The sequence below is a fragment of the Pholis gunnellus genome (assembly GCF_910591455.1).
Source record: "Pholis gunnellus genome assembly, chromosome: 21".
NCBI lineage: Eukaryota > Metazoa > Chordata > Actinopteri > Perciformes > Pholidae > Pholis > Pholis gunnellus.
The window spans coordinates 3,964,407-3,984,190 of record NC_136548.1 but is presented as its reverse complement, the minus strand read 5'-3'; the positions used below and the strand labels follow the sequence as shown (position 1 = coordinate 3,984,190).

General features: G+C 44.5%; 3 protein-coding genes across 4 annotated transcripts; 2 read left to right on the top strand and 1 right to left on the bottom strand.

Annotated features, from left to right (window-relative positions):
• Positions 1–1,166: 1,166 nt before the first annotated feature.
• On the bottom strand, positions 1,167–7,439 carry LOC306712649 (uncharacterized protein). The gene is made up of 7 exons (XM_079182035.1): positions 7,318–7,439; positions 6,553–6,755; positions 6,322–6,414; positions 6,148–6,243; positions 5,962–6,072; positions 3,522–3,645; positions 1,167–3,396 (listed from the first exon to the last, which is right to left on the bottom strand). The coding sequence occupies exons 1-7, from the start codon at positions 7,340–7,342 to the stop codon at positions 1,289–1,291; spliced, it is 2,760 nt and encodes a 919-aa protein (XP_079038161.1). The 5' UTR covers positions 7,343–7,439; the 3' UTR covers positions 1,167–1,288.
• A 53-nt stretch (positions 7,440–7,492) lies between these two features.
• Positions 7,493–11,845, top strand: mettl9 (methyltransferase 9, His-X-His N1-histidine). 2 transcript variants are annotated; one of them, XM_079183058.1, is made up of 6 exons: positions 7,493–7,634; positions 7,831–7,992; positions 8,383–8,573; positions 8,668–8,877; positions 9,759–9,943; positions 10,046–11,845. In XM_079183058.1, the coding sequence occupies exons 2-6, from the start codon at positions 7,897–7,899 to the stop codon at positions 10,270–10,272; spliced, it is 909 nt and encodes a 302-aa protein (XP_079039184.1). In that variant the 5' UTR covers positions 7,493–7,634; positions 7,831–7,896; the 3' UTR covers positions 10,273–11,845. The 2 variants fall into 2 exon arrangements, with proteins under 2 accessions (XP_079039184.1, XP_079039183.1); XM_079183057.1 differs by having other exon boundaries at positions 7,493–7,992.
• Positions 11,846–12,337: 492 nt separating this feature from the next.
• Positions 12,338–19,466, top strand: kdelr2b (KDEL endoplasmic reticulum protein retention receptor 2b). Its single transcript, XM_079182124.1, has 5 exons — positions 12,338–12,603; positions 14,289–14,389; positions 14,629–14,787; positions 15,991–16,243; positions 18,229–19,466. Exons 1-5 carry the CDS (start codon positions 12,513–12,515, stop codon positions 18,261–18,263), a joined length of 639 nt encoding a protein of 212 aa, XP_079038250.1. The 5' UTR covers positions 12,338–12,512; the 3' UTR covers positions 18,264–19,466.
• The last annotated feature ends 318 nt before the right edge of the window (positions 19,467–19,784 follow it).

Here is a 19,784-nt window from a genome sequence, read left to right as displayed (position 1 = left end):
ATTCTCAGTCAGTGCAACTAATGTAAGTGCAGTTCAGCTCTGTGTCCCATCACAATGCCATCAGAAGTCATGTGACTCAAGTCAGTGTGATGCTGTGACTGAACACCGTCTGTGAGTGCCTTGTAGTTCGGCTCATAAGCACAGACAGCCAGTCTGAGGCAGTCTGTGAGGTGTCTGTCTCCTTACCTCCTTATCCCTCACTCCCTACCCTGGTGTTCTCATGTTTCCTTACCTCCTCATCCCTCACTCCCTAACTGTCCGTGCTGGATCTTTCCCCGTTGTTTTAAAAAGCTAAATAAGTTATTAGCATGACTGCATCCAGCTAGCCAAACCTGTCTGGTACAGCTAGTAGAGAAGCTTCATGTTCTGCTTCCCTTTTCCGCTAGTCTGCTGTCTGATTGTGAGGTCAGGCTGATATGAGATCAGCTCTTTAACTGCAGACTCTCCGCCAAACTTCTCCTCTCAAACGGGTCTTGGAGGAGCAGTGCTCGCGCTCGCCTGTAGAGACTTCTCCTGACGAGAACGCGCAGCTTGGGGCCAAATCGTTTACGCTCCACTCTGAATCTATTTGAAGACGCTGATTGGCTAAATTGTATGTCACTCATTTATATCTTTAATCAGCAATTGGCTAAACTGCTTCATAGACCCGCCTCGGTGGGGCCCACCAGTTGTGCGTTCTGAGACGAGCACACAAGCGGAGATGATGAGCAGACAGGCTGCAGACAAAATTCCCTACAAAATAAATGCACAGGATTTTTTTCCCTTGAATTTATTTTTATTTTATTTTGGAGAGCGACAGGGAAAGTCTCCGAGATCGACCTGTCGATCGCGATCGACGGGTTGGCGACCACTGTATTAGAGGATACTATTGTAACCATGTATGAAGAAAACATCCTCACTGTTGAAATACGGAAACAACTAATTTGGCAAACGGTGTTGGGCAAATTACTTGAAAAGTGAAAACATTCACTCACAATAATCCCACCTCACTTATTGAAAAAGTAACAACATAACTATGTACAGTTAGTCACATTCCTCGTTACTCTGAACAAAACCAGGTGTGTCCTGAATGTAGTTTAACACGTTTAGTGTGAGCGTGCCCCAGTGATGGAGGCGATAGATAAGCTCTTTTACAATGATACAAATGTGAAGACAAACAATAGTGATAACGACCATTTATTGAAAGGCAAATTAGAGCTCACTTACAGACATTTTATTGATCCTGTGAGAGATTTGAATTACTAATCAAAGAAAACACTTTTTTGGGGGGTTTAAAAATTCAATACATTTAATGAAACTTCTTTGCGTGAGCTTTTACAAGCTCTGGCCGACTGAATGCCATTTCACAGGCTGAACATTTATGGGGTTTCTCTCCCGTATGTATCATTTGGTGTCTCTTCAGAATACCCCCGCTATTAAAACATTTGTCACATGTCGTGCATTTGTACGGCTTCTCCCCCGTATGCATCCTCATGTGTGCAGTGAGGTAATAGGACTGCACAAACCCTTTGCCACATTCTCGACACGTGAATGGCCTCTCCCCGGTGTGGTAGCGAGTGTGTATCTTCAGCTCCGACACCGACCTGAAACTCTTGCCGCACTCGACGCACGAGTACGGCCGTTCCTCCGAGTGGGTCAGGTCGTGTCTCGTCAACGAACTCGCGCTTCGGAACAGTTTGCCGCAGCGGGAGCAAGGGTAGCGCACGCCGGTGTGTAGTTTCGCCACGTGGAGGTCCAGGCTCCTCTTGAGCGCGTACGCTTGTCCGCAGTGCTCGCAGCAGAAGCGCTTCTCCGTGGTGCCGCCGTGACAGCACAGCCTGTGCCTCTTCAGAGCGGCGTTGGACCGGCTGCCTTTCCCGCAATCCCAGCAGAGGAACGGAGCCTCTTTTGTGTGAGTCCGGTCGTGCAGCGTCAGAGCGGACGCGTAGCCGAACGCTTTCGGACACTTGGGGCACTTGAAAGGGAGATCGCCCGTGTGGAACCTCTCGTGCCTGATCAGACCTCTCAAAGCCGTGTAGGTTCGTTTGCACGAGGTGCAGGGAAAAGGTCCTCTAAAGTCGTGCACGTCGACATAATGCTGGTTGAGGTCTATGAAACCTTTGAAACTCTCACCGCACTTAGTGCACGAACGAGACTTGTGTCTCAGATTATGCGTTTTAAGTCTCGCCGTGTCTGGAAAAGACCTGTTGCATTTCACACAATACAGTGAGGCATCGGCGGGTTTATGTGTATTTCTCGAGTTGAAACCCTTTGACTTCTTGCCTCTCTGATTAACCCCATGAGGTTCCTGGCTCTGCTCCTTCATGTCTCCTAACTGGACTTTGCTGCTGAATGATTGGGTATTTTGCTGGGTGGGAACAGGCACTCCCTCTCCTGAAGGAGCCGCCACTTGTTTCAGATTTATCCCGACTTCCGTAGGCAGAGTTCGGGGTTGGCTGCGAACTTCGCCTGGCTTTGGGTCTTGAGCGTCTTTTTCTTCGCGCGCCTCAGAGGACGAGTACTGAGGCTGTGGCAGAGCAATTCGACACGCATTTAACTCGTGCACCTTAAGGTCGTGCTGGAACTGAAAGCGTTTCTCACACCGCGAGCATCGGAAAGGCCGCTCTCCAGTGTGGGTCCTCTGATGTCGTCTCATATCTGACGCACGACTGTACGTCTTACCGCATAAGGGACAAGTCTTGCCGGTTGACGGGACTCGAGGATTTCTCTCGTTTTTCAGCTCATTTTTGGGTGTAGTTGAAATGTTTTTCACCTTTAGACCTCGGTATTCTCTGACGGGCCTCTGGGATGTGACCACAGCAGGTGCACACAGTACAGGCGACGGCGCTACATTAGATATGTTGATGTTTTGCACTTTGCTGGACGTTTCTTCTTTCGTGCAGTTTTCTGTCTCACTAGGGCTCCTGACATTGTGCTCACTGTCATCTGTAGTTCTAACCAATGCCTGAACCTTTTCGTCCTCTCTAATATTTATCACTGAGTCTTCAGCAGAGGGCTTATTCTCTGTGGTAACAGGTTTCTCAGCAAGGATTTCAACATTGTAACCTACTTGGACCGCAACGGCACAGGAGACTACACTCGTCTTATCCCCGTCCAAAGAGTTGACATGTTGAACAGAGCGGGAGATCTCGTCCTCTACTCCTTCTCCACCGCTAACCATGGACTGATTCTCCAAGACTCCGGTCTCTCTCCTCTCTGGTCCGTCGCTTTCCGTCTTTACATCAGCTGCACTTTTTCTCAGTGTCGTGGTCTCCCCTATCAGTTCTTTGTTGAATGCGTCCATGTAATCGGTTAACACATTTACTTCTAGTGGCGTTTCTTCTTGTTCTGTCACGGCTGTTGTCAAAGGTGGCAGACAGAGAGCTGAACAAATGCTGGCCCCAACTGTTTGATTATCTGAAAATGTGAAATGCACACAGTTACCACTAGATAAACAGCGGAGTGCCTTATATACTAGCTCTGCCATGAATGTTGTACCGCCATTATGTCAGTTTTCCATCCAAACTACACTGCATGCTTACCACTCTCATTTAGCTGAGCAAGGTCTTTTTGATATTCCAGGAGAGACTTAAGTTCCTGAGATGGACAGAAAGACTGCAGACATTCAGACAGAACCGAAGGCACGTCGCTGAGCATACAGGCAACCTGCTCATGAGAAAGATCACATCAATTGAATAGTTAAACATTGTGGTGGAAAATGCTCAGTTGCTTTCTTTCCAAGAATGAGATGTAGTTTACAATGTATTCATTAGTGCGCTCCATAGGTTGAGGGAGGTGTATTTCTCAACTTTGGACCAGGCCTCCAGGTCTGAAAAATGAAGCCAATGCTGAAGTACCCTAAACTTGCATTCTCTCTACTGGCCAACAGGGGGCGACTCTGATCGCAAAAATATATCTGGTTGTATAGAAGTCTATGAGAAAATGACTCGACTTCTCTCTTGATTTATTACCTCAGTAAACATTGTGAACATGAGTTTATGGTCTCAATCTCTAGTTTCAAGTCTTCTTCAATACAGCATGATGTTCATTTAGTAAATAATGGTCCATTTAGAGTCAAACAGACCATAAAGCAGGGTATGCTTTAGGGCGGGGCTACTTTGTGATTGACACGTCGCTACTACGGTGTTGTCGGTGTTTTTGTCTTGGAACTTTAACCCTTTCACAGTGTTTTCGGCTCACTAAAAAGATAATCGAAACATTTTGGCGGCCTAAAATGTTTTAGTCAGCGTTTGGTTGTACTTAACTCCACCCTCTAGAGCATGGGGCTCTTCAGCCCCTCTGTTGCGGCTCCCTGAGTCTACATCCACACTAATACGTTTTAAAACGATCTCCGCCCACACAGCGTTTCAGCATCGTTTGAGATGATCTTCATCCAGACTAACACGCCTGAAATCGAATATCATGTGACTTCAGGTACGCTGGGCATGCGGGGGGGTGCCGGTGTAAACAGGAAGTAGATTAATTGCTCAAAGCCGCTAACGTGACTGCAGATGGCCGCTCCGTAGGTCTGATAACGCCGCTGAACACACTGCTCGCTAATCGCTCCAATAACAGCTGCTTCCTCCACAATAATGCAGACTTTAACTGAACAACAGTTAGCTAGTAAAGACAACAAGGTCAGTAACACCTGTAATCAGTTCTCCATGTTAAATTAACCTGGTAGTCGATCGGTAATCAATGTTGTTTGTGAGCTTCCTGGTAAGGGTCACGTGATGGGGGTGTGACTGCTAAGAACCAATCAAGTAGCGAACGTTTCTATATGTATGCGTTTACGAGGTAACTCCGGAGTTTTCAAACTACTCCGTTTTCGATGCTCTAAAACTCCGGCGTAGTGTGGACGCTCAGTGTACGTAGCAAAACATATTTGTTTATAAATGGAAACGTAGTATTGTGGACAAGGCCTCGGGCTTTGTCAAAAAATAACATAAATAACAGTTATTTGTATTTTATTTTTTGCACAGTGGACAATCTTTCAAAGGGAACACCTCTTATCTTGGGGTTTGAGGCGATACTGTGTCACTGAAAAGAAAAAATGTTTTAATATTTTGTCAACTAAAATGTACATCACATCCTATTACGTCGCTGTCGAGCGCTTTTCCCTGCAAGTGGCTAATCATGATTTGCAGATCTCCACCCTCGGTAAACCATCAATGGATAAATCCAAATAAATTAAAGTCACGGAGGAAAATAGAGTTTAATTCTTTTAATTTGCTTTCACTGCCAACGATGCTGGCTTACCTGTATGCTTGATATGTGGCGAGAAATTTGCAAACAACAAAAAATGTAATGTTGAAAGTCACTTCCAGAACAAACACACAGCATTTGCTGAAAAGTGTCACACTGGAGATGAGCGAAAAAGAGCGATTCCTCAATTGCTGCAGCAAACTCTCCTCTTCATAAGAGTTTGATATTGTTCTAACTGGTAAAATAGCAATAAAATGTCATTTTCATAAATACAACAAACTATAGTTTTTGTATATATATAATATAAATATATATAAAACTTTATAAGCTGTGATATCAAATAGCTTTTGCGGCTCCAGACACATTTTATTTGGTGGAAAATGGGGCAAAATGTCTTTTTGGATAGTAAAGGTTGCCGACCCCTGCTCTAGAGTCACTTCAAGATGGAAAAAACCAAGCTGGCGACGGCCAGAAAAACCAAACTCAAGGCTTCAAAAAACTGTAGTCGGCAAACAAACGGGTGATTTCACGGTGACTGCGTCTACTTCTTCTATGGTTTGGAGAGCGGTTTCCCCATTTCCATTCTTTGCGCTAAGCTAGACTCATCATGTTCTGACTCCAGCTTCATACTTAGTGCACAGGCTTGCGGTTGATATAAATCTACTTATGTCAGTTGGAAAGAAAGCAAATAAGCGTATTTCCCAAAATTCTGAAATATTATTTTACTTTGAAATGCCGTAAATGTCCAAAATGTCTTTACAGCACAGTGTAAGTTACCTGTTTATGATTTGGTACAGTAAGTAACTTGTCAAGCTGCGAGAGGAATATCTCCACAAACATCTGTATATCTTCAGAGTACTGGTCTCCAAATCTCACCGGGAAAACGTCCTAAAATTGAGCGAGTGACATTGATTAACAGTCAGGATGAAAATATCTCAAAATCACACAACCGGATACACGTACCTGGAAGAAGTGCTGCCTCTCCTGCTGGTCCTTAAGCAGGGTGTGAATGAGCCCAAGGAGGCCCGGTGCAGATGACCCATCTCCTGAATCTCTTATCTGTGATAAAGGTCAAAAGTCAGCACGTTCTGGTTGTCATTTAAGCGTAAAGAATAGAAACCATAAAGACATATGTACCTCTGAGTTCCACAGTGAAGTGATTATGTCCAGGTGTGGCTGAATGGTCTTGATGTCTATTGTCTGCTCTGGGCGACACAACTCCAGTATCAGCTAAAACCAAGACAAAAATTGTAACTTCAGCCGTATGTGACGAGCAAACACGTATGAGTTGTCGTGTGTCTCTGAACTGCAAATAAGTTGCAAAAATGAAACTCAATATCGCAACATATTGGCTTCCTCACACGGTACCTGAGCCCGGAGGCCAAGGCTCAGCAAACTCCTCTGTCTGGGATTAAGGAGCTCTGGGACGATCTCAGTGACTGCTGTCACAAAGTCGTCCAGCAGCCCGTAATTGGCCACAACTTTCTGCTGGACAGTCTCCCAGATAGCTGCAGAGACCAGCCGGAGCGGTGGGACCAGGAGACGCAGACAGGACAAGGGCAGAGGGGCAGCTAGATAACGAGAGAATAATGAGTCGTTTCAAAAGCAGTACAGACAGAAAATATCGTGGTAATTCAGGAAAAACAAGCTGTGATAAATGTGCATGTAGAATAGATTGATATTTAAACAAAATTTAAAGTTAGGGGGTGAAGAAGGTATTTCTTACATCATGTGATGCCAAATATAGGCCTAGTATTGAAAATTGTTTTATTTATAATTTGCCGGATTTAGAACGGAGTTCTGTGTCATGTTTGAATAAGAGAGGCACGGCGGGAGACGTTTGTGAAACCTTCAACCGTAATACTGTCCAGCAACAGTCCTGCGCAACAAAAAAAAGCAAAGCTAATAGCAATAATTAACTCACACAATAAACCCTGGAAGAAAGATAATAGAACATATATATCGAATGTTCACTTTTTTTTTGAAACGTTAAATTACGTTCATCGAAGAAACAAACATTTAAAAAAGAAACTGTTATTCAGCGGGATATTTTAGAGGTTATGGAACGAGGCCACGGCGGCGACGTCACACACGATTAAATATATGTATATTTTTGCGAAACATGACTGCTACCTGTCTTCTCTGACACGTGTTGCATAATTCGGCTTCATCGGTTACGTTCTCCTCTCAGAAATGGCAACAAACCCTGGCGTTAAGCAGTTAAAGTCAAACAGAGTGAGCACTTAGACGAATCCGGGGACACATTTAGCGGTAACTCAGGAAGTGCAGACTATGCGGAAGTGGATGTCTGTTGACATAATGGGCAGAGACCGCACAGGTGAAAGACTCTCTGGGTAACCTGCGAGAAATAACAATAGAACAGTGGGATTACAAGACTAAGATGAAGAGTATATAGCAGCAGGCTTTCTTAAAAACCACCGCACCCCCAGGTTTGTTTGTTTGTTGTCTTGGAATTGGAGACGTGCCGGTTTACAATTGGCTGCCGTTACCACCTTTATCATCATCTAATATTGAGTACGTCTCTGTACTAATCCACCGGCCAGTCCGTTCACGTCTTCGAGACTGCAGCCGCTTGTCTGTCCGCTTTTCTACTCAGGGTTGTTGTCCGTTATGTGTCATCTACAGCTGAGGACACTGGTTTTTGTAGCGTGGCTGCTGGGTTACGTCGCCTTCCTGGTCTCCATCAGGAAGATGTGGACGGGGAAATACGTCCGTAGCCCACTCGCCCGCTCGCTGTTTATGAACATGGCGAGCGAGAACGAAGCGGCCGCGATTGAGACGCAAGAGGTAGGACTTCTTCTTAATCCCGTCCGGTGGGTGAACTCGCAGGGTCCGGATTGGTGCCCGTTTTGAGAGACCAACTACGGTCAATTCACGTATCAAGGCCAGACTCGTGTATGTGCACCGTTTTCTATTGGCAAGCTACAGAGGTTGGACTTGGCACAAGGCTGTCCAAAGAATGGGGTCGATTATTTTATTGTCAGTGCCCTCAAGTACGGTACAAATCATTTGAAGAGGTTCAGAGCCTCGGATACACGGATGCTGTACTTCAAGATCAACATATGTTATAAGAAGGTTTGACCCGCGTTTAAGCCATGGAGGTGGAAGTAGATTGCTGCCGTAAATGCTGCTTCAGTTTGTCTTAACTTAGTATTCTTCTTCTCCCTGCTGCTCTAGTGGTACCGGTGCGGACCTGACCTGCTCGGAGATTCAGTGCGACCCCTCTTTGTCCAGAGCCACCTGGACTCGGGCACCAAGGCTTTTCTCAAGGAGAGCGTGGAGAAGTCTGGCTGGCTGTTCACCCAGCTCTATCACTCGTTCGTATCGACGGTCCTCGGCCCACTGGTCTCTCGCACCTCTATTAACGGGTGAGCGGCACAGACGCAACTATGTCTCCGTTTTACCCCCCCCCCCCCCCCCCGTAGTGCAACCGTCCTCTGACGCCGCTCTCCATCTCTCCAGGTTTCTGGGTCGTGGCTCTATGTTTGTGTTTTCCGCGGAGCAGTTCCAGCGGCTGCTCCGGATCGACCCGGAGTGGAGGACCGACAGGCTCCTGGACCTCGGAGCCGGGGACGGGGGTGTCACGGAGGTGATGGGTGCCCATTTCAGAGAGGTCTACGTAACCGAGGTCTCGCCGCCCATGAAATGGCATCTCCAGAGGAGGAATTACAAGTGAGCAATAGACCACGCCGACTCACATCTCCGTTCAGTGTGATAAACATCCCACAACACCAGATCACATCAGTACAACAGATCATATGTCGGACTCACCTAACTGTTGCTCTGAGCTTCAAGTCGCTTCCACTTTCCAACATTCTGGTTTAAATGTTCAGACGAAGGCTTAATTATTCTGGAAATGTAAAATCAAAGTCTCGGATTCCGAAAATGTTTAAATAATGTTCCATTCAAATATTTGTTCACAAATAAAATTTTAAAAAATGAAGTTATGACGAACACTTTTCTAATCATCTCACAAAAAGAGATGTGAACGTTGTATTTAGAAGTGCTGGTGCGGAATCCGGAGGGTGTGCGCAGTAGCTAACCAGTGGGGAACGCACACGGGGAATCACATGCACTAACATGCACGTGCACCCACATGCACGTGCAGCCGGCCCGGCTATGTCAACAAAGCACAGAGCTGCTCGGATAAAGACCCACACAAAGGGAGAGCGACTACGTTATCTGCTCAGGTCGACTTTACTCCACTCTATCTTTACATAATAGTTGTTTGCTGCTGTATTAATGCTCTGAATATCAAATTGAACATGTTTAAGGTACCATCAATTTAAATCTATTGAACTATATTCCAAGTGTAAAAGCCTATGAGCGTCACAGCGCATAACGCTCTTTCACTTGAATCGTCTGCGCGAGAAGAGTTGACTTTCTTTTCCAGTGTCTTTGGTGTGACCATAAAGACACTTTCAGAAAAGCGATTGGAATCAGAAAATGAAAAAACTGCATTTTTTACTGCTAAAACTATAATTTCCTTGAAGCATTAAAAGCAATTTGTTACCATCTGAAAATAGGTTGTTCTGTCTTTCTGTCGGGCTTAGACTGCTGGGCATCGACGAGTGGCAGCAGACTGATTTCCAGTACGATGTGATCAGCTGTCTGAACCTGCTGGACCGCTGCGACGATCCTCTGCATCTCCTGCGGGACATCAGGCTGTCGCTGGTGCCCATCACGGGGAGGCTCATCCTGGCTGCGGTGCTCCCCTTCCAGCCCTATGTGGAAATCGGTCAGTCGGGAATCAGCGCAACTTGCCGCATTACGCTTATGATTTTCATAGACCTCCCTCTATGAAGCAAATAAAAACCATTCTATCTGTATTTGCTCTTAGGAGGAAAATGGCAGCGTCCCAAAGAACACGTTAAAGTAAAAGGAAAAACGTGGGAGGAGCAAGTGACCAACCTGTCCAATGAGGTTTTCCGGAGGGCGGGGTTCGAGGTGGAGGCCGTGACCCGCTTGCCATACCTCTGTGAGGGGGACATGTATAACGATTACTACGTTCTCGACGATGCCGTTTTTGTTCTCAAGGCCTCAGAGGAGAGGTCAGAGTCTGCCTGAATACCTAATGCAACGTGGAACTGTGGGAGACCCCGCCAACGCTCCTGGATGGATTTTGGTGCAATTTTCGTACGCTTCATTCATAAAACACAGTATTTCTGACGGTATTTCTTTAGAAATGGTGAGGCAGCTGTGAAGCTCAGGTACTGTAGTTCCTACATTTACCAGCCATCTAGTGTGACAGTGATACCTCTACTTTTTAAACTAACTAACTGAACGGCAGTTAGCCTGTATTAAAATGCCACTTAAGATCAATTCCTCTCAGACATGTCACTATGCTGTAGGTGTTCGGTTATCCATGAAAATGTTAACGCTTATTGTTTCATCATTGTGGAATGAGAATAATTCTGGATGAACATTTCAGTTTGTGATGAAGAGGATCAGTGTATGCACACACTTGATTTAAACATTGTGAATTGGACTTTTTGTATTTTGCTATTTTTTTATCTTTTTTTTTTCTTCTTTTTTTTACTTTTACTATTAGTGATGACAAAAATAATATGAGGCCTTTTTAAAGCAAGCCTATGTAACTTAGGTTATCATTGTGTTTAAAGCTGCATTTATTGGTTTTATTTGGGGGGGGGGGATTTAAACCACTAAGGGGCAGCGCAACAAGTTGAAAGTACATTATCAGGCAACAATTTCCTATTTACATGTACAGAAGTAGGAGCAACATTAGCATTCATCGGGGTTGTGTTTCTGGCCACCTGGTGTCCACCAGCTCCTTTAGCTGCTAAAATTCAGCTCTATGAAGAAAACCTTTTAGCAGAGTACTGTAACACATACAGTTAGAAACCGTTACTGGAGATTACAACTGCTGCACTGTGAAGAATACTGTAGTAAACTCTGATGAGAAACAGTTGACCAAAATTACAGTAAAATTATGGCGGCCACAGCTGCCAGTAGTTTACTGTAATTAAACAGGGATTTTAAAATTTTTACAGTGATTTCTTCTGTTACGTCGGCACTGCTGCTGGTACCAACTGGGAACTTGGGGCGTTGGGAGAACGGACATCGCTACGGGACGGGGTCATTATCGAACCCCTCCTCACTTATTAAAACGGAATCTTGAACAGAAAGGTTACACAAATGAGTCGTTAATTACATTAACTACTACAACGCTGCCACTACATAACATAATGTCAGATGTCCCCACATTTGACCATTGTTAAAATGAAAAATGCTGATTAGTGCAGCTTTAATGCTAAAACAGAATGTAGCTGTATGTAGAAAAAATAGATTGCTGTCAGTTACACAGCAATATAGCTACAGTTTACCAACATTAGCCACCACAAGCTAACGGTAGCACTGTAGCAGCAAAACCTGAGTAGGCTACACTAAGCAAGGGTGTGTTTTTTTTTCAATTTTTTATTTGTAGGAGGAAGATGATATTTAGTCTTTCAATAGGTCTCGTTTTAAATCAGTGGTGCACAAATGCACTGTTAAAAACGCCCCACAATGAATGCAATATTTGTATTGAAAGAGTATCATATGGGTCCCAGAATAAAAAAAATCACATACTGAATGGGATGTGTAATTGGTTGCGATTATTTTAGAGACTGTAGAATTGTCACACTGGATTACAGTCAGATTGTAATAGCTGTAACAAATACCCCATTAAAATAGGGTTCAGATTGAGACTTATCTTGGCTTTCACTCACTTAACTTTTGAACAGGTGTAGAACTGAAAGTTTCACCACGGACTTCAAAGGCACCTGCAGTGCACAAACCAAAATGTTGGAAGTGGACTAGTGGTTTCATTAAATAACATATTGACACTTCTGTGATAAATATCAGTTTCATTTTAGTTTAAATTGAAATAATGTGTTCTTATGTGTCAAGATGTTGTACACATAGCTGAGGTGCATTTCCTGGTGCATTTCCTTGTACGTGTGCAACCAAGATCTGAATGAGGAAGTTCGTATTTACTGTATTTTCCACAGAGCTTGGAGGCAGCATTCATGCAGCATAATTTATGCAAACTGTGCATCCCTCTCTTCTGATTGGCCGAGCGAACGAACGTGTTCCCGTCTTGCATTGGGTACCGTTGTCTTGGCCACGTCCCCGAGCCACGTCGCGCTTTGCTCGCCATTTTCCCATCTTCTGAAGCCAGAAACAGTCTATTTTAGTGTCACGGTGTCATTCAACACCGTCAGATCGCTAATTAATCGTTACCGCAGACAAACCGAGCTCTTTATAGAGTCTTAAATCGGGTTACCTCTGCTGGAGCTCCCACAAACATGAACGTTTTCAGGCTAACCGGGGATCTCTCCCACCTAGCAGCCATCATCATCCTGCTGCTAAAAATATGGAAAACCAGGTCCTGTGCCGGTAAGTAAGTCAGTCGTGTACCTTTACAGTTTGCATGACCTCCTGTTTTACACAGAACTCGTCTTGTCTTAACACGAGAAAAAAAGTCTCTATTGTGAAACTTCTTCTTCTGTCACGTTAGTCGGAGCTCGTTAGCCAGTTCTCGGCTAGCGTTAGCCAGCTGGCTAGTAACACTGACGTCAGCTAGCCATCATTTCTGACACTCGCTGTCACTGTCACGACCATGTCGAACCATGGTGCGACGTGAAACTTGATAAATACTCATGTTGGAAGACAATACGTAACGCTATCCGTAAAGTGCTAGCTAACGTTAGCTAGCAGCAGCTGCCTTGATAGCTAACGTTAGCCCTGACAGTGCAGCGGGCCCCGCATTAACGTCAGGTAGGGACAAGGGGGCCCCAAAGGGCCACAGTAGTTGTTAGTTTGGCATGTTGGGCCTCGTCCTTTCAATTGTGAGGGGGGGAACTGTGCTAGCTTCACGTTTCACGTCGCCCCCTGTTCTTCCCATGCGCCGGGTTAGCCCAGTGCGACCTCTCTGACGTGGCAGCACAGACAGCTCACAAGTTGTCAAGTTGGAGATGCAAAGTCAGTGACTGAATAGAGGTTGGCTAAATGATCGTACGGTGCGTTATCACGGTGGGACTTTGCTGCGTTGTCCTGCTGATCCTCCGATGGTCAAAGGTTAGGGTCGTATCACTGCAAGACAGACAGTCCACCTCCGAGTTATGTCACTGCTGCTGTTGGCTTGAGGTTCAACCAGATACCTCTGCACGTGCGAGTCGATCTTGTTCAAGCTTCAGTGATCTAAACGGCTGCATATCTGATCTATTATAAGTAGACTATGTCATGTCCCCCCCCATCCCAGTCTGACAGTTAAGTGTGAATGAATGAAGCTTGTTGTCAACACACTAGATACACAGAGAGGCTTGGGACAAGTGCAGGTGAGGATGTGGAGTTGCCTTCAGATAGACATCCTCAAACCTGCTTATTAGAGGGGCTACAGTGTGGCTTTGCAATATCCGAGCTCCTGAACTAAAGTAGCTAAAACTACCCTTACATGAAACAATGGTAAACTATATGCTTGCACATTCGCGTTTCCAATCTCAGTCTTGGCTCTGACATGATATTTGTGTTATCTGTACAGAGGCTGGCTGCAGGCAGTGAACATTGGATTATGAATGAGTAAGACGGTTTCCTCCTGCGTGGAGATAAAGTGAACAGGTGCATGTTGTTAGAAAGTACTGGAGAACTGCGGCGCAGTGTGTGTAAGCTTTGTGGTTTGAAGTGAGGAAATTGAGTTATATAGAGATGTTGCGGTTTGCTTTAAAATGCCATTACTAGTAGTTTAAACCCAACAAACCAAATGTCATTTTGTGTGTTGTGAGCTCCGGCCGCTACCTTTTTTAAAACACAAGAATATGTTTGAATGCCGAAAGGTTGTCCCTTTAACCACAAGGTTGTTATACAGACACCCCCTCTCCTCCTGACCGTATGTTGAAGTGTCTTTGAGTGAGATACTGAACTCCAAGTTGCTCCCCAGGTGTTTTACAGCGGCCCACTGCTCCTATTGCTTAGGATGAGGTTCAATGCAGGAGTATGTGTATATATATATATATATATATTTTGTAATAAACCTATTTGTCAGACGTAACCATGTTTGAATGCCCTCTGCTGTCTCCCCGCAGGTATTTCTGGAAAGAGTCAGGTCCTGTTTGCCTTGGTGTTCACCACTCGCTACCTGGACCTGCTCACCTCCTTCATCTCTCTCTACAACACCACCATGAAGGTGAAACACTCGCACGTTTGCTCCTCACTCTCATATCCTGCAGCTGAACTCTGTGTGTGTGTGTGTGTGTCGTGGCTTGACTACTACACCAAGCCGACACGCCTGTGTTTGCTGAAGGATGGCTGTGTAGGATGTCGTGGAATTGTGTGACGTTGCACCTCCATATCTATTCGTGACTGTTCAGTACGCACTGGGTGAAGTGATCATCTAACCTGTGGTGCTTTGTCTGTGTCTTTCAGGTCATCTACATCGGGTGCGCGTACGCCACCGTGTACCTGATCTACGCCAAGTTCAAGGCGACTTATGACGGGAACCACGACACGTTCAGAGTGGAGTTCCTGGTCGTCCCCGTTGGCGGCCTGTCTTTCCTGGTTAACCACGACTTCTCTCCCCTGGAGGTCAGCAATACTGTACAGACACAATGTGATACCCCCCCCCCCACACCATATCATACAGCAGAGATGCTTCTGAAAGTGCATTTAACCTCCATTTACACCAGACAGCTGTCACTCTGATTGTCACTGCAAGCAGAGACAAATGGAGTTGGTGATTTTTCACTTTTACTCTTTTTCTGTTCGTGCAAGCACAAAATGGGTTTTATTAGAAAAGAATAAGCGCACACGGAGCTTCAGCCGAAGCGCTTTATTATTTCTCCTTTTACTCTCTTCCTCTCCGGAGCTCTCCGACACTTTATCCTCTGGCAACCCCGAGCGATGTAATTAACAGGGATCAATATTAAAATCAGTTACAGTAATATAAGCAACATGACAATGTGATTAGTATAATATGATGTTTGTTTATTAAACGTACAAACGGAGCCACAACAGTCTGACAGTGACGTGCACAAGCTACTCCCAGAGCCGAGGCCGGCGGCATGAAGCAGATTTCAATTTGTGTAGAGGTGGGAGGATGTGCATGTTTGTTTGTTTACTAGCAAGGTGTGTGTTTTTTTTTTATACTTTTGGAGTGAATAGTCCAGACAAGGGCAGCTGTGGCTTAGTGGAGAGCAGGTCGTCCTTTAATCAGAGGATCGGTGGTTCGATCCCCGGCTCCGCTAGTCCACGTCGATGTGTCCTTGGGCAAGACACTTAACCACTAGTTGCTCCTGCAGCTGAGACATATTATATAGTGTATGAATGGGTGAATGATGACATGTAGTGTTAAAGCTTTGAGTGGTCGGAAGACTAGAAAAAGCGCTATGAAAGTACAGTCCATTTACCATTTACACGACAGTTGGTCTCAAAGAAAACTAAAAGCTACACAAATATGAAAACATTTTGGATTTGACGCCAATAAAAGAAGTGAGCCCAAAATCGTAGACGAGGCAACATGTAAACACTATTTCTTGCAGAAAGCCCTGAAGGGCAAACTTCTCCCATGTGTGCAGGAGTCACTACACTCTCATTCATAGGCTCTCTCGCTCTCCATCTGTCTCTCTCTGGCTGTCTCTCTCTCTCTATCTCTCCGTCTCACCTTCCACTCAGTAGCAGCTGCTGAGTCAAGCGTGACACCTAGCGGTGAAGTTCGTTAAACCAAATATATTTGACATCTACCTCCCATGATTATTGTTCCCACCAACACTCCGTCTCCGCTTGTTCCAGATTCTGTGGACGTTCTCCATCTACTTGGAGTCGGTGGCCATCCTGCCGCAGCTTTTCATGATCAGCAAGACGGGCGAGGCGGAGACCATCACCACCCACTACCTGTTCTTCCTGGGACTCTACAGAGCCCTCTACCTCATCAACTGGATATGGAGGTTCTACTTCGAGGGGTTCTTTGACATGATCGCCATCGTCGCTGGGGTGGTACAGACCATCCTCTACTGCGACTTCTTCTATTTGTATGTAACGAAAGGTGAGTGCCGCTGCGTTCAGGTTTAATTTTTATAAAAGTGTTTCTCATTTGCTCTGGTAGTCAGTTAGGTATCAAGCAATACAATTCATAACGATGTTGTCATTAGTGTATAATCACCTACAACGGAGAATCGTTATATTTTCATTAGCTTAGATATATAGCCGTTTGTATCTACATGGGGAGCGTGTCCTCTTCTACAGACAAACCGCACACTGGCTCTAACAGGAACCTTTTGTGTGTTCTACATTACCTAAAGGTAGGGATGTGAACCCAAACTCCAGTGCTAAATTATTAAAGACTGGAGGATTGAAACGCCCCGACGTTACTGGCACACAACTAAGTCAGCATACAGAGGCAGAGACACGGAAGTGAAGAAAACGGTTGACGACGACTACGCTTGTCTGTTCAACAAGCACCAACATGTAAACGAAAGTGAAATCTAAATGAGTCGGCTCTGTCCGTAGTCTCTCGTCCACCTCCGCTGTGCTTACACAAGCACAGATCGACCAAAATCTGTCTTTGAGAAGTCTGTTTGTCTTCGTTTGTTCTGCTAAACTTCTCTGCTGGCTGAGAGGACAGAACACAGGAGGATTGACTGAGACCATCTGATGTCTGTGTTCTTTATTGATGATTATTATCATTTATTAACATCAATCAGAAATGTTTATTGACATTTTAGATTAGTTTCCAGTGAGATATTAATAACTTTATATGGTGACTTTGCTGTTGCAAACATTACTGTTGCTGCTTTAGAACCATTATTTAGTTTTAGTTCAAATGAATTCTATTGCTGTTCTGAATTTATTGGTTTTTATATGTTTTTAAAAAAGCAAAGACTTGGTCATGAAAAAGAACCACGTATTGATCCGAGCAGTAATATAATCCTAACGATGCCTACCAAAACAAAGTGAAGTGCTGCTACATTTCAAATCATTTTGACAAAACAGAGCAATCTAATGCCAACTGACCTCCATGTCGCTCATCACAGTAACCCCGCGAGTGTTTACAGTGGAAGCCCTGATCCGAGGCGAACCCACCAATAGAAACTCCTGGCTCATTCAGCAGCATTCACCACTACAGCCTCCTGCTGGCATGTAGGGCAGCAACTAAAGTCTTCCACTCCCGTCTGTCCTGGGCGAGTCGCTGGATGGGGCCCTTTAGCTTCTGCATCTCCACCACAGTTCTTCTTCATGTGTTTCTTGGTCGGCCTCTTTTTCTCTTCCCTTCTGGTGTCCAATGTGAAGCTGTTCTTGTAGTACCAGCAGGGTCTTTTCTCCGCACATGTCCTCTCCATCTCCATCTTCTTCTCATTAGGATGGTCTCCATGCATTCTTGTTGGCATTTGTCAAACAGTTCTTCATTTGGAAATGTGAAGTATTCGCCTTAAACTCTTGGTGTGGAAGATCTTCTTGTGTCATTGTCCAGCATTCAGAACCGTACAATAGGGTGGATAAAACACAGCTCTGATGCAATTCAGTTTGGTCTTGATGGTCACCACTGGATGCCGCTAAAGCTCACACACTGTTCCTTTTTTAATATGGCCCCAGACCTGCCAGACAGTCCAGTATTCTAATCATAATATTAAATACTGAATGGAATTTCATATGTTCTGCTCCCAGCATTTAGAAACGATGTCCCAGTTAAGACCGGTTTATTCTAGAAAAGAAGTGGCGTGAAAAGTACTATTAACTGTTTCATCAGATAGACGAGAAACACAAAACAGTCCTTCTACACAAATTATCTTTTTTTTTTTAAGTTCAGGCTTTTTAGTGAAAACTGTAGTTTTATCTCTTCAAATTAAAAGCGTGAGACAGAAACGTCATTCTTTGGTTGAATTGCTCATAGACGGTATGAGTAATAAAGGGTCGCTAGTTCTAGGCACATAACACCATAACTGTGTGCATGCAGCGAGAAAATATGCAAACACTAGTATGAAACGATGAGGCTGTTGTCTTGCTCTTACGAATGCTGTCGTCTCGTTTCAGTGCTGAAAGGAAAGAAGCTGAGTCTGCCGGCTTAAGTGCCAAAGAGGAGCGCATTGGGAGACTCGTAGAGGGGGATCGGAGGGGAGGAGGAGAGGTAGTGGACACTTCTGACCCCCCCCCCACACACCCCCGCCTCCACCACCATCACCACCACTTCCTCCTCTTCCCCTCCCGCCAGTGTAAGATGCCTGAGACAGAGAGCGATCGGGAGCCGCTGGCTGAGCCTTCTTCTGATCCAGAATCAGCGGGATCAGAACACACTGCAGAGGCTGCTCCGTGGCCTTTCGGGTTTCTGTTTGATGCATCTTGCCTTAACTTTTTTTTAATACTCTGTATAAAGGAAGAAAAAAAAAAAGAAAAACACGATTTTTTTCTACAGAAAAATGTGTACGCTGAAGATTTGACACATTGGTGAAAAAGAAGATGTAAAATTGCCTTTGATTTGGCGTTGTATGATATTGAAGCGGACTTCTTGTGGTGGGATATTATCGACTCGAGCGTTTGTAATAGTATTTGCAATTGAAATAAATGTGCATTGTTTTTTTTGTTTTTTTTCCTGAATCAATTTGGGGAGGAATTTGTCGAATCCTCATAATTTTGGTGGTCAAATTCTTCATGCTTTGCTTTTCTATTTTTGACCACTCAGCATTTCCATGTATAAAGACTGTCTGTTTTAGTTTCCCGTGCACTTGGTAGAGCAGGAATTCAATGTAGATGCCAACATTTAACTGTTTCCCACAGAGCCATGTTTTCTTCTAAAGGCTTCAAAATACACAGTTTGTTTTTTGTGTGAATGGAAGTAAAGGGTTGTAAATTGTAAATGGCTTTCTTCATTTCAACACCCCTTTTATTACCCAGTGACGACATATATATACATACATACATACACACACACACACACACACACACACACACACACACACACACACACACATCTTTGCTGGTAATGTGTTGGCAGTAAAGTCCTTTATTTTTATTTTAGACGCAGATGTATTTATGTTTGTATCTTACTTCCTGGTTTCCAATCAACATAATTGGTTGTTGTGCGTACTTTAACAGTAGAATGACATCTCCCTGTCTGAGATGAGCACAGCTCTACGAACGCTGTTGAGCAGAAATAGTTCTCGAGACGCGTCTGCTTCTATTTTAGTTTTCACCCACCATTCCAAGTTTCCTTTGAATTTCTTACTACAGCTTTTGCATGATGTTGCCACCACAAATAAAGACTTTATGGGAAACATTTGTGTCAATGATGTTAAAAGAGTGCTCCACCGATTCAGCGTCACAGCTCTCGATGGAGAAGAGAACCAGAGAGATTGTGTTTTTTTTTATTTATTTCATCATATATTTTTCTTCCTTGTCGAGACCTGGCTGTACATGTCCTACCATGCAACTCAACCGCTGAGATTCAGGTGTTTTATGCTAATAACTGCTAATGTAGCCTCTTGCCTTGAGCAGTAGTACAGAAGTCTTTTTTTTATATCTGCAGTCTTTGAGCCACATGAGAGCCTGGATGTTCCTATTGTTCTGATAATTGTAGCCTACTTATCACTGAG

What these genes read in the sequence shown, in the direction of transcription:
- kdelr2b (XM_079182124.1), top strand. Translation starts at nt 12,513, where the DNA reads ATGAACGTTTTCAGGCTAACCGGGGATCTCTCCCACCTAGCAGCCATC. An exon ending in GAAAACCAGGTCCTGTGCCG is followed by an intron (nt 12,604 to 14,288) that starts GTAAGTAAGTCA and finishes GTCTCCCCGCAG; the next exon opens with GTATTTCTGGAAAGAGTCAG. An exon ending in CTATTTGTATGTAACGAAAG is followed by an intron (nt 16,244 to 18,228) that starts GTGAGTGCCGCT and finishes GTCTCGTTTCAG; the next exon opens with TGCTGAAAGGAAAGAAGCTG.
- mettl9 (XM_079183057.1), top strand. Translation starts at nt 7,816, where the DNA reads ATGTGTCATCTACAGCTGAGGACACTGGTTTTTGTAGCGTGGCTGCTG. An exon ending in CCGCGATTGAGACGCAAGAG is followed by an intron (nt 7,993 to 8,382) that starts GTAGGACTTCTT and finishes CTGCTGCTCTAG; the next exon opens with TGGTACCGGTGCGGACCTGA. An exon ending in TCTCGCACCTCTATTAACGG is followed by an intron (nt 8,574 to 8,667) that starts GTGAGCGGCACA and finishes CCATCTCTCCAG; the next exon opens with GTTTCTGGGTCGTGGCTCTA.
- LOC306712649 (XM_079182035.1), bottom strand. Translation starts at nt 7,342, where the DNA reads ATGCAACACGTGTCAGAGAAGACAG. An exon ending in CTTCACTGTGGAACTCAGAG is followed by an intron (nt 6,244 to 6,321) that starts GTACATATGTCT and finishes CCTTTATCACAG; the next exon opens with ATAAGAGATTCAGGAGATGG. An exon ending in AGAGGCAGCACTTCTTCCAG is followed by an intron (nt 6,073 to 6,147) that starts GTACGTGTATCC and finishes GCTCAATTTTAG; the next exon opens with GACGTTTTCCCGGTGAGATT.